General features: G+C 46.8%; 1 protein-coding gene across 1 annotated transcript in view; it reads right to left on the bottom strand.

Moving 5' to 3' along the window:
- Positions 1 to 15198, bottom strand: part of PPP1R37 (protein phosphatase 1 regulatory subunit 37) — a 66421-nt gene that overhangs the window by 48286 nt on the left and 2937 nt on the right. The window contains exon 2 of the mRNA XM_025214312.1: positions 14932 to 15153. Coding sequence (XP_025070097.1) covers positions 14932 to 15153 — 222 coding nt within the window. The remainder of the gene's footprint in view (positions 1 to 14931; positions 15154 to 15198) is intronic.

Genomic DNA, 15198 nt, shown 5'->3' on the forward strand with positions numbered 1-15198 from the left:
GGGGATGACTTACCCAGAGGGGGAGGGGATGGGGACAACTCCTGCCCCACACAATATACATGTGATGGAAACTGAAATGCAGCAGTAAGTGAGACACAGAAAACCCATCCTAGCTCTGCTACCCATGTCACCCCGTGGTACAGATAATCTGGAAGCTCCTGGTCCATTGCCTTCTTTGGCACTGGCATAAGCCTGACCTTAGAAGTCTCACACGTGGTAGCAAGCGACCACAACCTTCCTAAGGAGCATAAGGAAAACAGCAACATTTGACAACTCAGAAAATCCCAGAAGGAATGTTGTGGGGCTGAGAAAGGGCATTTCCCTAGCCTGAGGGATTCCAAGGGCCTGCTGCAAAACTGGAGCATCTCAAAAAATCATAATGCAAAAGCTGTGCAGTGGACAGCATTGGGAAACTGAAGTGCAAGGATGGCTGTAAAGTCCCTGGTACACCTGTTGCAATGATGGTCAGGAGAGTTCTACCATGACATATCCTCTCTGGATCATAAAATACTCCCAGATGTACTTTACTTTGTGTGGCTGAGCCGCTCTGGGCCAACGGCCAGGTACAGCTCCTGCAAGCTGATCTCCCTCTGCTAGATGTTCCCAACCACTGAATGTTTGCAACACAAAGTCTACTCTGAGGATCAACGCAAAAAATTTTGTTGAGGCTTAAACCTATGCAGTATTTCCTTTTAATTCTGGAAAGGTTCTTTTTTGGCAGGCTCAGTTAGGAAGGGTGTTTACAGAACTGGAAGAGCATGTTTGGAAAGCCTTTAGAAAAAAAGATGCAAGAAAGAATGAAGCAGCTTGCATTTATTCAATGTGGCAGGCATGCGTGTTTGCAACATATAAAAGAGATGGAGTTTTTCCCCAAATCCCTACTCCTCCAAAGTCATTAGGCAAAGAAACCTCTCCCATACCTCTAATATCATCACATGCAGTTTTGATCCCCCCGCCCCTCAAACCACAACTTCAAAGGACACAGTAAAGTGGGAAAGGGGGAGCCTGAGAAGAGTGACAAGATAAGCAATGGCATACCCAGGAGAGACTAAATAAGCTACTTTTCAGCTCATGGAAGATGGGGAGAGATATTAGTGGTCTATAAAATCATGGGTGGCATTGAGAAAGTAAAGAAGAATCCACTAGCTGCCATCTCTCACCTTGCTGAACAGAGGGGACATACAAGGACACACAAATGCAAACAAGCCTGGCAAAAGGAAGTTTAAACAAACAAAGGAAGTTTTTCCACAGCCTGAAATTCACTCCTGAGACTCACCATCGCAATGGCTGCAAACCAAGCCTTTCCCCAAATGCCCTCTCCTCCTCCAAAACCCTCACTCTTCCAAAGAGATCTTCCTACAAGACCCCATGTCCTTCCTCTGGCCCTCCACACTTTGGAAAGTCGAGCAGAAGCAGGAGGATGGGCAGCAGACAGTTACCACTTCCCTAGACAGTAGCTCCCATCCTGTGGGTACACCTGCAGGGGAGAAATGGCAGGTGTTACCTGCCCTTGGCTTTACTAGGATGCGTTTTGGATTATTACTCTTTAACAAGGGAGAAATTCTCCAGCCTGTGTACGTGGCTTGGAAGCCTTGAGTGGCCCCGATAGTCTTCTGGCCTTGAAATCTTGAGCCCTTGAGAGAACATCCAAACTCTGCTGTTTGACAGCTGCTACAATCTAGTCTCGCTTCAGAGCCTCAGCCAGTCACCTGCATGGCTCCGGATGTGTTCTTCCCTGATGCTTCACAAGACGGTGGAGGTGGGGGGTGAAGGGATATAATGATTGTGGAGAGAAAGGAGACTTGAGGGGGTGGACTACCACTCTGAAGCAGGACAGAGATGTCCTTGTCTGGCTGTCTCGGAGGAACCAGTCCGAGTGGAGGCTGGGAAGGAATTCCCACCCTCGATCAGCCTGGCAGCTGTTGCTGAGACTGGTCACCATCCTTGAGCAACACTGGGTATGCCTCACAACCCACATCTGGGAACATCTTGCCTTTTCAGTCCCCTGATCACTTCAGCCCCTCCTGTATGCCACAGGCAGAGAACAATTTAGCCTCCCAAGGACCCAAATCTGAGATCATTAGGCCCAACAGAGCTGTGCCTCAGGGACACTAATTTGAGCAGCGCAGGCCATCAGACTGGGGGATTTCAGGGTCCTTTCTGACCTTAAACTCTGTGGATCCTTACAGTCAGAGAATAACCAGGAATCAAAGCTGCAGAAAAGTGCTTGCACCAGGAGTTATCTAAAAAAATGCAAAGCAGCCAGATGTTGAACATGCACATTTTGCTTCTCATTTTGTTACGGAAATTCGTAGCTTTCATTCACAAGTGCAAGCGCAGGCTTTTCACAGTGCAAGTACAGCACAGACGCGTCTCCAAGAGGTATTTAAGGTTTCCATAAAACCCAAGCTATAAAGTCAGAAGCCACAAGCCACCCACCAATGTAGCAGAAGCAGCAAATCACACCCAGCCCGTCACACACCCAGATGGAAGGGGAGGACACGATGTAGGAGCAGGTAGCCAGGAACTGGTCTCAGAGGCCTGCCACAAGGAGCAAGCCATTCTGGGCACAGCATCTGCAAAGTAATCCCGAGCTGCCAGATGGTTTCAACTTGGTTTTCATTTTAAATCACATATTTCTGGGTATCGTTTTACAGGGAAACAGCCTGTCGACAAGGTTAATGGTTAAACATGAAATGGGAAAGCTCATTGGTCTTCTGGAAGCTGTCAAACATATCAAATTCCAGGATTGCCACTTAAACAATAGCAGAGTTCCTTACGCACTACACAAATTAAATGTATTCAGGAAAAAGTATTTTCAAATGCAGCCTGTACATGGAGCAAGCAACCTGTTATAATACTTCCCACACTCAGGGAGCTAGGAGGACGTCACTTATTCTGGACAGGGGTGTCCCACAAAGGACCACTGCTCAACAACTTATTCCAGTCAACATTGAAGAGGCTAAGCATAAAGGCACTGCCTTCCCACACAAGAGGAACAGCACTTCTCTGGGGAGGAAAAAGTTACTTTATTCTCTGCAAAAACAAAACAAGTGAGCCTATTAAAGACACCGGCTGGCAACTAACTGGTATTGCTCCTTCCGAGCCAGTCCTGCACCAGGCACTGCCTGGTGGTAGAAGGGACAGATAAGAAGATGCAGAAGCTGACAAGACTTTCTGGGATCAACAGTGAACTTTGGGCAAATACAACATTTGTCCCCACCCAAAAAGCCAGAAGCAGTGACTCACGTGGTCACAACTCCAGTTCTTTGCTTCCCTTTGGCCATCTTGCAAGACCAAACTTGCCTAGCAAACTGCACCAGCCCAAGGCAGAAATTCATTCTGAAAAAAGGAGAGAGAAAATACCTGGCATCAAAGCAACAGGACAGGAAATGCCACAACACCAGCTCTGCCAGCAAGGTGCTGGTGACTGGGGTGTGGGGCACACTCCAGAAGTGATCAACCCTTCAAAGTCATGTAGCAAGGTGCACACAATACTGCAAGATAATCACCAGCAGCTCCACATCCTTCACTTGGGGACAGGAAAAAGGGGTTCAGAGAGAAGCGTGTCCCAAGACCAGCAGACTCCTGCCCTCACCAGAGCAGGTCACTGCATCATGTCCAAGCCTGCCCTGTCATGTCTTCAGATCCAGGCAGCATTCTTCACAACTGCTGCATGTGAGCAAGCCCAGGTACCAAACAGCAGGAAAGCCACAGCAATGCCAGCTCCAGCATGGCTAGCACAGGGATCCTGAGGCAGCTCATCTACACCAAAGTCGAGGCCTTCACATCACCACAGCTAAGGCACCTCAGCTATCGGGATGAAAGCTGGCCCCAGTCTACCAACAGAGCTGAAACCATGCTATCCAGCTGCACGGATGATGCTTCCACGTACAGCAGGCATCCCCAGAGGGGTCCCCACTGGATGCCAGATATGCTCCAGCAAAGACCAAGTCATTCATCCCAAAACCTGCTAGCACACATTCCACACTTATGAGGATGCTCAGATGAAGTTGCCGCAGGCTGCTAGGAAGCACAGGCATCAATCACCAGCAAAAGCAAGGTGCTGAAAAAGGAACTTTGAGTAGACACAGCAAAGGCACTGGCAAAAACGTTCATTTAACGGCACAACGGGATCGGAAATCAGATCTTAGTAACAAAACCACCAGTGCAGAAACCCCAAGGTGTGCATTTTGCAAGTGCTGGTTCGGGAGATTCAATCAACTCCTGCCCCCCTGGCAGCTGCAAACCCATGGGCTCCCACGCCATTGTGTGAGGACATCTAAAAAAACCCCCAAAAAACGTGTCCACACATGCAGCCGAGTCTTCAAAAAACATTCAGTCCAGATGATCCGTGTGTCTCAACATTACAAGCAACTGAAAGTAGAGTCTTACATAAAGGAAAAACCATTGAGTAACCTTAATTTAATCTGCATCACACCAAAAATCTAGAAATGAGGGAGCCAGAAAGCTCCCCGACTTCTGGGAGATCCTTCCACAGACAGCACATGGAAATCTCCATCTCCAAGTTCTTAGACTACCTCATTAACTGCATCTTCGTTCCCAAGTCAACAGGGACTAGACTTCAGCGCTATGTTTTTTTAATAAAACAGACGTGAAATACAGATTTTAGAGGCCAGCCAGTGGTAGAGACAACAGCGTTTAAACTAGACCTCCAGCTGCATAAGAGCAATCTTTCTAGGTCAAACCTGAATATGCCTGCTAGAGAAAAAGTGGATGGAAGAGAAGCTTTCCTGTAATTTGGCCTGACATCTATCCTAGACAAATTAATGGAACAGTGATACCAAAGTCTATCAATAAACAATTAAAGGACAAAATAATTAATGCCAAGGTTTCATGGAAAATGATCTCTTTTGACAAGATTACATCTGGTTAGGAAAAGGTTACTGTGAGGAGACAGTGCACTTGAGAGACAGAATCACATGACAGTGAGTAATGAATCTGTACCATGAAAAAAAAAAAAAATCAATACCACAAAAAGGAAGATAAAGGGGGCTGATGAATCTCAGAATGGTATTTCTCCAGCAACAATTCCAGGACCAGTTTGTAGCCCAGCTCGGTTCATTTTTTTCTCCACCAATCTAACAGAAAAACCTCACTGATCAAGTCAATAGGTGACAAATTGACGGGGGTCAGGCAACTAATATACATCGATTCAGATCAATCAAACAGTATGCATTGTAACACAGTCAAGTGCAAGGGAACGCATCTAGGAAAGGAGAGACATAACATCCACGAAGAATGGGGGACAATGTCTTGGTAAAAACCAACTGAAAAGGACTTTAAGAGCATTAGAGATGCCCAGCTGAACATGAACTCCCAGCACAATGTATTCGCTACAACAATTAGTGCAGTCCCGTTTACAAGCCAAAATACTGAACAGGAAAGAGGGCGATGACAGTATAGTTGCATACAGCACTGCAGAGGACACGCCTGGAACACTATGCCTACTTCTGTTGTCCACGCTTCAGCAAGGTGGTGAAGTGGTGGGGTTTCACAGAACGATCCGAGGCCTTACAGCGAGAAACTGAAGGCACCCAGTCTACTCAACTGATCAGAAAGGCAGCTCGATCGTGGTCTGCAAGTACCACTGCAGTGAGAAACAGGACATGGGGCTACCAAGTACAGCAAGGACTATTTGCTTAACGATTCTGTAGGACTCTCAGAGTAATGACAGCGAAGAGGCCCTAGACTTCCCTCTTCAGAGTACGTGAGCATGAAGCACAAAACCTATATTAAGAAGTCTCTGCAGCTTGATGCACCGAGTATTATTGACAAAGTAGGCAGGCATACTGAGGCTGAGAGAAACAAAATGGGTTACCCCTTCCCAAAGATACCGGGTTCATTTATTTACTTGTTTATTTAGAAGCTCAGGTGTGACGGACTACAGCAGTGGTTCTCAACCTTTTTAGCCTCAAGGCACTCCTTGCTAGACTTAAGGCACCCCTCAGAAAATGCCAGCTCTTAGTTTTCGCTCGTTTTTCTGAGCGTAGAAAAAACAATAGAGCAATTCTTCTGTTGCAAATAACTCAGAAAGACCACAGCAGGTCAGAATAGGACCCTACCACCATGGATTTTAAGGCATCTCTAGGATGTTCCTGTGAATCATGCTTGTACACCTAACAGTGCTGACACTGCGTGGCGCCTTGTAGCAGCCTTGAAAGGATCTCAAGGCACCCTAGCGTGCAGTGGCATCCTGGTTGAGCAACACTGGACACACAGTCACTGGTGAAGTTTTCCAGTTTGCATTACACTGGTGGTCCAGACAGATGTTCATACTGAGCCCAGATTAAACCTTCATCAAGCAATAACGGTTCCACCGTCCATTAGGAAATTAAAATAAAGTACAGAGACAGCCATATTATCAGTGTAAAGAGCAGGAAACAAGGAAAAAAAATTAAGAGCTAGCACCCCAGGGGAAACTCTTTGATTTTAAACCAGGAGTCAGTTTTAAGGGTGTGTTCTGGTTTGGTTTATAGACCAGGCAGGTAAATAAAACAGTGCCAGGAAAAATGAGCAAAGTGATTTAAGAGTGATGTTACTCCACAGGGTGGAATTTAATGGTTCGAAGCAAAGTTTACAAATAAAAAGTGTGTTCCCAACCAAAATAAAATTTAACTACTACTTGATAATTATGTCTCCACACCCCCTGAATGCCCTCCTCAGATACGACCTGCCCTAACATCCATAAAAGAGCCAACTGTGACTTTAAAAGTGATCAGTTACAGAAGATAAAGATGCCGCCCAGAGCTGGAGTCACACTGGAGATGCTTCTAGTGACATATGGAAAAAAAATCTGTCAAGTTAAAAAATTCAAAGCCCAGGGCCCGAGAGTCAGAAATACATTCTCAAGGCCAGCTCTACCACCTTGACTCTGCTCCCTCTGGTACAACAGTATTTTCTAGCCTGCCCAATCACATACTCATTCGGTGCTCAGTGAGGACATTGTTCAGGCATTAAAGCAGCTATCAGTTTTTATCAACATTAGCCACTGGTTGTGTGGCTGCTGCCTTGGTGTAGTCTGGAGGAAAGTCTGGGCTGCAGGAGAACTGTCTGAAGGCAGAAAAGAGATGTGCTAACTGAAGTGGCATCAGCTGTGGCCAAACATGCCCAAGGACAGCAGATGTGCATTTCCAACACTGAAGCACATCACCTGCTGTCTCACCTGTTGATGCCGCAGGACAAGGGCTGCCAGGTCCTCCCAGGCCTTGAGGGACCGTGAAGTAAACAGACATCTGCCACTGAACAGCAACACAAACGGATACAGCTTGTCACGGCCACATCTGTGGTGCAACAAAGGGCACGGACATCTGTTTGCTTATGTTTATGGCAGCACAGAGGCGAGGTTTGTGTCCACCCTTACTGGCAGAGGTACACACCCTGTCACGCCCAACGGAGAGATGGCACTTGAAAGTGCACTGTACGCTCCACCCCACCTCAAGCTGGGAACCACACTGAGAATGACAAGTAGGGACCTCCCCAGGGGCACCGTGCTCAGGTTCCTACAGCTACTCCATGGCAGAGGCACAGAATCCAGTTCTTTGCGGGGTACCGACGCACAGCCCAGGTTCCCCGACACCAGGGACTGACTGTGCCAGGCAGCCTTTGTCTGAGGAGATGCCAAAGTAAAAGACAAGCCGATACAAGCAGGAAGGAATTTTATCCCACGGTCAGACTGCCAGGGACAGTCAGGGGTTTGTACTTTCTCCGTAGCTGGGGGGAGTAGCCCTCCTCCTCGGATTATTCCAGGGTATTTTAGCAATCCTTGCAACAACAGGACATTGGCCACCGTCTTCCCTTGGCTTTACCCGTGGCAGGTTGGGGTGCTATGCCTTGTGGTTGTGCGACAGGGACACCCGTGTAGTTTTAATAATAGTTTAGAGAAATAGAGGATTTGCTTGGGATGGTTTGGCTAGGGATGATCCTCCCTCAGGCAAGGGGTTGGACTAGACAACCTGTTTTTGAGGCAGTGATATGTTTTCATATCATAAGACCCTCCGGGATAACATCTGATGGTGGGGCCACACTGCACAGACTAACTGGTCTACCATTTCTTCTACATCTCATTCAACTGTCTCCCACCTGTGACCTCTCTCTTCCCACCTTTTTCTCCTCTCCCCCTCATTTAGTGTTCTCATTTCCTAAGATGTTAACTAAATATCAGTAGCCTACGCTCCCACAGAATTCAAATACAGAAAAAACTACCTGAAGAATAGCAAGACAGGTACAGGCACTCTCACAACACCAGGAAAGGACTAGGATTTAAAGCAGTGATTCTCAACCAGGGTGCCATGACACCTTGAGATAACCCAGAGATTTCAAGGGGGAATCCTTATTGTTAAAAGCACTCTGACCTGTTGCAGTTTTCTGAGTACTCTGAAACAGAAAAATTGTTTTGTAATTTTCCAGGGTCAAAAAAAGAAATCAAGTGAAAATTAAGAGCTGGCATTTCATGGAATCACAGAAAGCAAGGGCTGGAAGGGACCTCCGGAGGTCACATCTAGTCCAGCCCCCTGCTCCAAGCAGGACCAGCCCCAACCACATCATCCCAGATGAGGCTTGGTCCACCCAGGTCTTAAAAACATCCAAAGATGGAAGATCCCACCACCTCTCTGGGTAGCCTGTTCCAGTGCTTCACCACCCTCCTCATGAGAAAGTTTTTCCTAATATCCAACCTCAACTTCCCTGGCTGCAGCCTGAGCCCATTGCTCCTTGTCCTGCCATCTGCCACCACTGTGAACAGGGTGGCACCCCTTTTCCAAGAGGCGCTTTGATTCTAAAAAGGTTGAGAACCACTGATTAAAAGACCAAAAAGCAGTTTCAGGTATCAGAACTGGAGGATCCAAAACAAAGAGTTAAGATGCTTATTCCGTATTTCCAAATTCCTACATCTCCAGGCACGTCAAAGCCCCCAAAGTAGCTAAACTTCTATAAGACCATGCACAAAACAAATGGTTATGCATAGTTTGAAAGGGGAAAACTGTGGCAATAGAACATAAGGTGTTCACTGCAATGACGGCATTATTTTGTTGAATTCAGCATGAAAATAAATGTTTGCCTTTACACTGACCTGAATCGCTAACTACCTTTCGGCTGCATCATAACATTGGACAAGACGGAGCTAGTTTAACTCAAAGTCATGGTTTTGAGCTATAAAGCACCAAATAATTTGTTCCTTAGCCACCTCTACAAGGCCACCTCTACACATGCAATATAAAGCAGATGTGATCAGCTAAGACACAAATTAATTTTGGAAACTGAGGTGTGTGATCTGTCAAATTAGCACTGATCTTTATTTAGAGCAGAATACCAAGAAAGTTATGAGCCCTGCGAAGCTGGGAATAAGCTAGCCTTCATCTCAACTCTTCCAGCCAGGACAACTACCTCACAGAAGTATAATTAATAGGTTAGAACAAACAGGAGTCAGAATGCAGGGAGTGGTTACCCGTAAGTAGGATGCAGCACATCTACAGGAAAATGCATGCAAGAGTTCAGGTACCAAATTAGTGATTATAACAATGAAGAACTTGCAACACATTCCACAGACATGGCCTGAAACAAGCAATCCCTCCCAAGGACCGAAACACAAGAGTACACAAAAAGCAGTCGTAAGACAGTAAAATAAAGACGTGTTAGAGAACCTGGAAAAGGCTGCCAGAGAGGAAGATACTGGAGGGGGTGGGAAAGGTTGACAGGAGACACCAGAGACCAAACCCTCTTGCTGACATGCTGCCTACTAGGAAGGTCAGAAAAGATTAAGACCCCGTGGCCTGCTCTCACAAGGTACCTTCATTTGCTACTGTCGTTTTCCTGCAGTAACCTACAGGCACTTTGGCAGACACAAGTTTTTGTACAAAACAGGTATGTTGATCAATTCCAATCATCTCTGTTCTCAAGGAGCTTATTTTAGACAAACTGGCATTTAAGAGAACATCTCCTGGGATAACCTTTAACCTTAGAGAACATCTTAATGGCTGGGATCAGAAAACAAGCCCACCAGGTATTCTCAAGCAAAGAGAGAACAAAAAAGCCTTACGGCTACTTGTTTCACTTCAAGGACACTTGACAGCTCTTTTAGCACAAGTCTCTCTCTTTCCTACTTGGTTAAACCAGTACAACCCTCTCATATAAACACCTAAGGTGATAGCCTGGTATTCCCCAATAGTGCAGGGACAGTCCAGAAGACACAGAGTAAATGCCTAAAACTACTCTTTTCAGTGGCCCTGGCCATATGGTTACAGAGCTTCCCTGTAAAGACCCCCAGTGGGAGGGAAAGACCTATTTTCCCCACTGTCTTGGCTTAGAGAAGGTCATTATTGCCAGTGTAGTGGAAGAGTCTCACGGATAGTGCCTGTTTGGGCATCTACCTGCCATTTTTCAGATGCACAACTTTACAGCTTGGGGTGGATACATCTTGGTATTCATAAACAGAATAAAGTAAGGAAACAAAGGCTGGTTAATGGTCACACTGTTCTGGAAAGCACAAGTGTCCCTGATTATGGGCAAGAGGGATAGGGTCTGCCTACATATCTACTAAATCAAACATCTCTCTGTTCTTGCTGATGTATCTAAGTTAAAACAAAAATGCTCTAATCTGACAAGCCACCCAGAAAGGGAAGCGTCACAGGGGCAGGGAAAATCTGCCCCATACAAACTCTGCACCATGCCTCAGAGTAGAAGATCCTTCTGCAGAATTCAGAATGTCATGAAAAGAATAAATTAAGAAAGTTTAAGTAAATTTGGTATCAAGTACTTATGGAGGGGGAGTGGGTGGAAAGAGGGAAGAAAATCAAAAGACAGGAAAAGTCACTCTAGGAGGAAAAGAATTTCTCAACATCATTACTACTTAAAAACAGCTGCTCCTAGAAGACCAGGAGTGGAGGAAGCAGGAAAGGCAAAACATTAAAGATCCAGGAGATGTACAGATAAGCAAGTTACTCATTCAGCAATGAGCCAAAGCAACAAAAGATGACATGACACTTTTTAAACGGTAATGTAAGAGCAATGTAGCCAGGACGGTCCAGAGACAATGCCAGAGGCAAGGATCTCTTAGGCTGATTTCTTTCATTGGGTCAACTACGTAGTTGGGATCGAGTTAGACAAGCTTCTGAATACAAGACATTCTTCCTCAGGTCTGATCACGAGCCAAACGCAGCATTAAACGCTGCATGTACTCGTTTTTAACATACGCCCCTGGCTCTCATTTAACAAGGGGGAAAAGCCCCTCTTCGAATCGAGTACGAGGGTGGTGGGGCAGGAGGCTGCCCTTACCCAGGGTTGGGGTCATAGCTGCAGCTGCTGCCTCCCCCCTCCCTCCACACCGCACCATCCTCTTGCCTCATTCCCCCACCCGCCCCCCAACTGTAGCCTCTGCTCCCCTTACCCTTGCTCTGTGTCAGCAGGCTCCATCCACACCAGATCTACCTGTCAAATTAAACAGTTCTCCCTACCCCAACATTTACCCCTGGACATATTACTGGCATTATTCACACCCCTCAAGACTAAACAATCCCCTCTTCTCATAAAGGTAGCTTCACAAGGCCCAATGGCCCACAGGACACAGCTCTCCGTGTCTCTCGGCCCTTTTGTCTGTTCCTTGCAGGTTCCCCACTTGCTCTCCACATCCTGTCCAAAAGGCATATTTATCCAAGCAGAGCAGAGTGACAGCCCTTCCCTTCCAGGTTTTTTCTTCTAACTTGTGATGCAAATTCCTGATAAAATTGATGCTGTTGACTTTAAGTAATTCAATGCCTTATTCACATTCAAATCTGCCAGCTCCTCAGTCCAGTCACCCTCCCTAGCCAATTCCTGCAGTTTCTGAAAGTTTGCTTTTCTGAACTCATGGACCCTAGTTACAGACCTCTCTCTGTCTCTGCATCCGTTTTAAATGAACTGACTCACCTAATGATCACTTGATCCAAGATCCTTTTCTATAGCCAGATTTTCTATAAAATCCTCACTGTTTCCTAAAATTGCACTGCCTTTTTGTTGGTTCAGTGACCATTTGGTAAAGATGCCAGTCAGCTAGCTCATTACCTGGAAACACCACAGCGCTCAGTCACGTTACCGGGTGCCACGGGATCCTTTAGAACCAGCGCTAAAGCCATCAACTTGTCAAACATCATCCCACTTCTGCACAGTGGTCAGACCTAGCCAGCTTGCATTTGCTAAGCCCAGCCCAACTTCAGGTTGGATCCTAATCAAGACAGGGCTCTAGAGTTTCCCTTATGCTGTTCTTGTTCACTCCCCACGCTTCCTCCCACTACTGAGAGAGGATTCACCATCCTTCTAATGCTAAGGAAGGATACAGTCCTATGATTTCTGACAGGGAATAGTTGGGACGTTGGCCAATAAAGGCAGAACCTCCCACACAGCAGTAACTCCAGAAGAACTGTCACTTTCATTACTCTGCAACTTCTGGAAGAGGCAGAGCTAAACCCTCCTAACAGGTAGCAAGGGTGGATCAAGATACACCCCCCCAATTCAGACCTCCCTCGACTCTGGAGGGGGAGCCATGCCATGTTCCACCTCTCCTGACTGACGCTGCTCCGTGGTGCAGAAAGGAACGCGAGATTCAGAAGGCCAGTTGGTGCAGCAAGAGGAGCACGATTCACCAGTAACGAGGGCACTATTCTGGGAGGAAGGAGTCCTGGGTTCTGGCCTGGCCCCTAAGCCTCCTCACGCATTTCACCCTTGATTAAAGCATCCAACATTCCCTACTCGCTGTACAGTCCTAGAGCTGGGCACCCAAGAGCCTGGTGCAGCAACACTCCGGATTGCTTTGTGAACCTGGCTCTCTGTGCCTGACACACACAGGGAGCATGCGTTTCCAACCTGCCCCATGACTGTCAGGAGCTCAGCCAGACAAAGACAACTTATCTACCCTAAGTAGGTCTCTTGCACCATATGCTCCGACATCATTTTAAACTTAACTGTTAGTCCCTCGCTATCAGTACAGTGGCACCAATGCAAGCATCATATCCCTATCGCAGTGCTGCCCACCCAACCATGCCAGGACAAGAGCTGGGGAAATGAACAGCTGGCCATTCCATATACATCCACCCCGTGCTCTACTGTACTCTACCATCATCCGTTTCCTGTTCACCACTTTACTGAGCATGACAGAAGTTAGCAGAAACAAAACCTTCCTTTTAACATGACTCCCAGGAATACAGTTATTATACACAGTAAATTAAAAGGAACAGTCACTTAAAATGTACTGATTATTGTTGTTGTAAAAAGAATGTTAAGAGCATTGCGTTACTCACCCCCCCATTGCAGTTCTTCATAATTATGCCTGCTGCTGCAGTAACTAAAGAAATTAAATACTTCATCTGTAAATGCAAGCTTGTCACTCAAAAGGCAAGTTACCCATTCACATTTATGTAAATACAGCAAGATTTATGAAAAGCAAGAGATATCTTCAGGCCTGAAGTATCATTATCCCCTCCTAGCATCTGACCCAATTTTCAAAAGGCAAGTAATACTTTTATTTAGGGAAGAATAAGTCTTCAACATTTCTCTCCTCCATACTATGGCAGAAGAATACAAAGAAGGTCAATAAGATTACATATGTGGTGAAATAAAGTTTCAGGCCATTAGGAACCAATCCACCTCTTGGTTGCAAACACAACAGAGATTAGCAGAACTCAGTACTGTTAGTACCACCCCTGTACGGGATGACCCGTCTCTGCCCCTCTCTCGTTAAACCTACATTTAGAAATGCTGACAGAGTTTCTCTAAGCGGCGCTGCTTGGTGCACTTCCCTCACGGAGCATGCCCAGTAACAAGCAGCACAGGACAACATACCTGAGCACATCAAAAACCAAGCAGTCCCACTTAATTTGGGGAAATGAATCAGTATTTCACAAGCACTAGGTTTATTAGCCAGAGGCCGTCAGTGTTCAACAACAGAAAAGGTAAAGAGCGTTTCAGAAAGACTCCTTTTTAAAAAGCAAAAGTAGGAAGAGAATACAACTTCTTTGTAACCGGTTCAAAATGCCACCGTTTCTAAGACGCAACACCCTGATCTTTTGCACCTCTGCTTCAACAGCTTCCCTCAAAATCCGTTCCCAGAACAAGGAGGTGAAGTAATCCTGGTCAGACAGACCGACATTCCTTTAACACCGAGCACATGCAGGAAGCAAACAGTAAGGGCACCGACTACATCGTATACACCGTCCAGTTGATAAAAATTATTTTAAAAGTTAAAACCGTGCAACACATTATTTGAAGGTAACATTAGCTTTACATGACTTCAAACTAATTTACAAAACTGAGGTATTAGCAGTGGCTGTTGGGTAAGTGCACTGGCTTTTAATAACGGTAGCAGTATCTCTTTTTGTAGCATTGACGGAGTTCAATAATTATAAAGCTGGGAGGTCAGTGAGATGTTTGCTTCTCTGCAAATGAGCTAAGCAAAATAAAGAAAAACAGGGAGAGAGAGAGAGAGACCGGCATGAGCGGTCTTAAGAAAGGGGTTTTATTCTTACAAACCACCGGTTACAACAGAAGTTGGACAACTCTGTCCGGACGCAAGAATGCAACTTATAAAACATCCACCTCTGTTTAAAAGCTCAGCACGCCGCCAGCAAACACCAGCTCGGCATTCACTTGGGACAGCTAAAGCCGCACGACTGGGCACATCTGCACAAAGCCTGCGCGTGGCCCCACAAACAAACCTGGCCGTTTTTTCACCAGTTAAAACAAGCCTCAAACGGCATCGTCCCGTGTAGGAACAAAGCGCTTGCAACGTTTTCTAGCACTCCGGCGAAGTCTCCGGCTCTAACAAACAATTTGGGAAGCTCGTGCCCCGCTGTGTGTTGAACCAAACCACGGAGACGAACGCAGCCTCCGACGGGCCTGCAGCAGCCGCGCGCTGGAGCCGGGTTCGGCAGCCTGGGACCCTACCGTGCCTCCAGGGGTCCTTGGGCTCCACGGCCCCCGACACGATGTCCTCGTCGCAAGGAAACGTCACCCGCTTCGCGCCAGGCTTGAGTTTGCCGTCCTCGGCGGGAGGAGAAGCCTGGGCCGGCTGGGCCGGGTCCCCGCCCGGGCCCGGGCTCTCCGCCTCCGGAGAACAGTTCTGGGGGGAAGAGACGCAGGGGGGCGGAGGGGCTGGCACCAGGCTCCCTCCTCACCCTGGGGGCACCCCTCGGCAGCAGCCGCCTGGGGCCG

This window comes from Alligator sinensis, unplaced genomic scaffold, assembly GCF_000455745.1.
Source record: "Alligator sinensis unplaced genomic scaffold, ASM45574v1 scaffold107_3, whole genome shotgun sequence".
Classification (NCBI taxonomy): domain Eukaryota; kingdom Metazoa; phylum Chordata; order Crocodylia; family Alligatoridae; genus Alligator; species Alligator sinensis.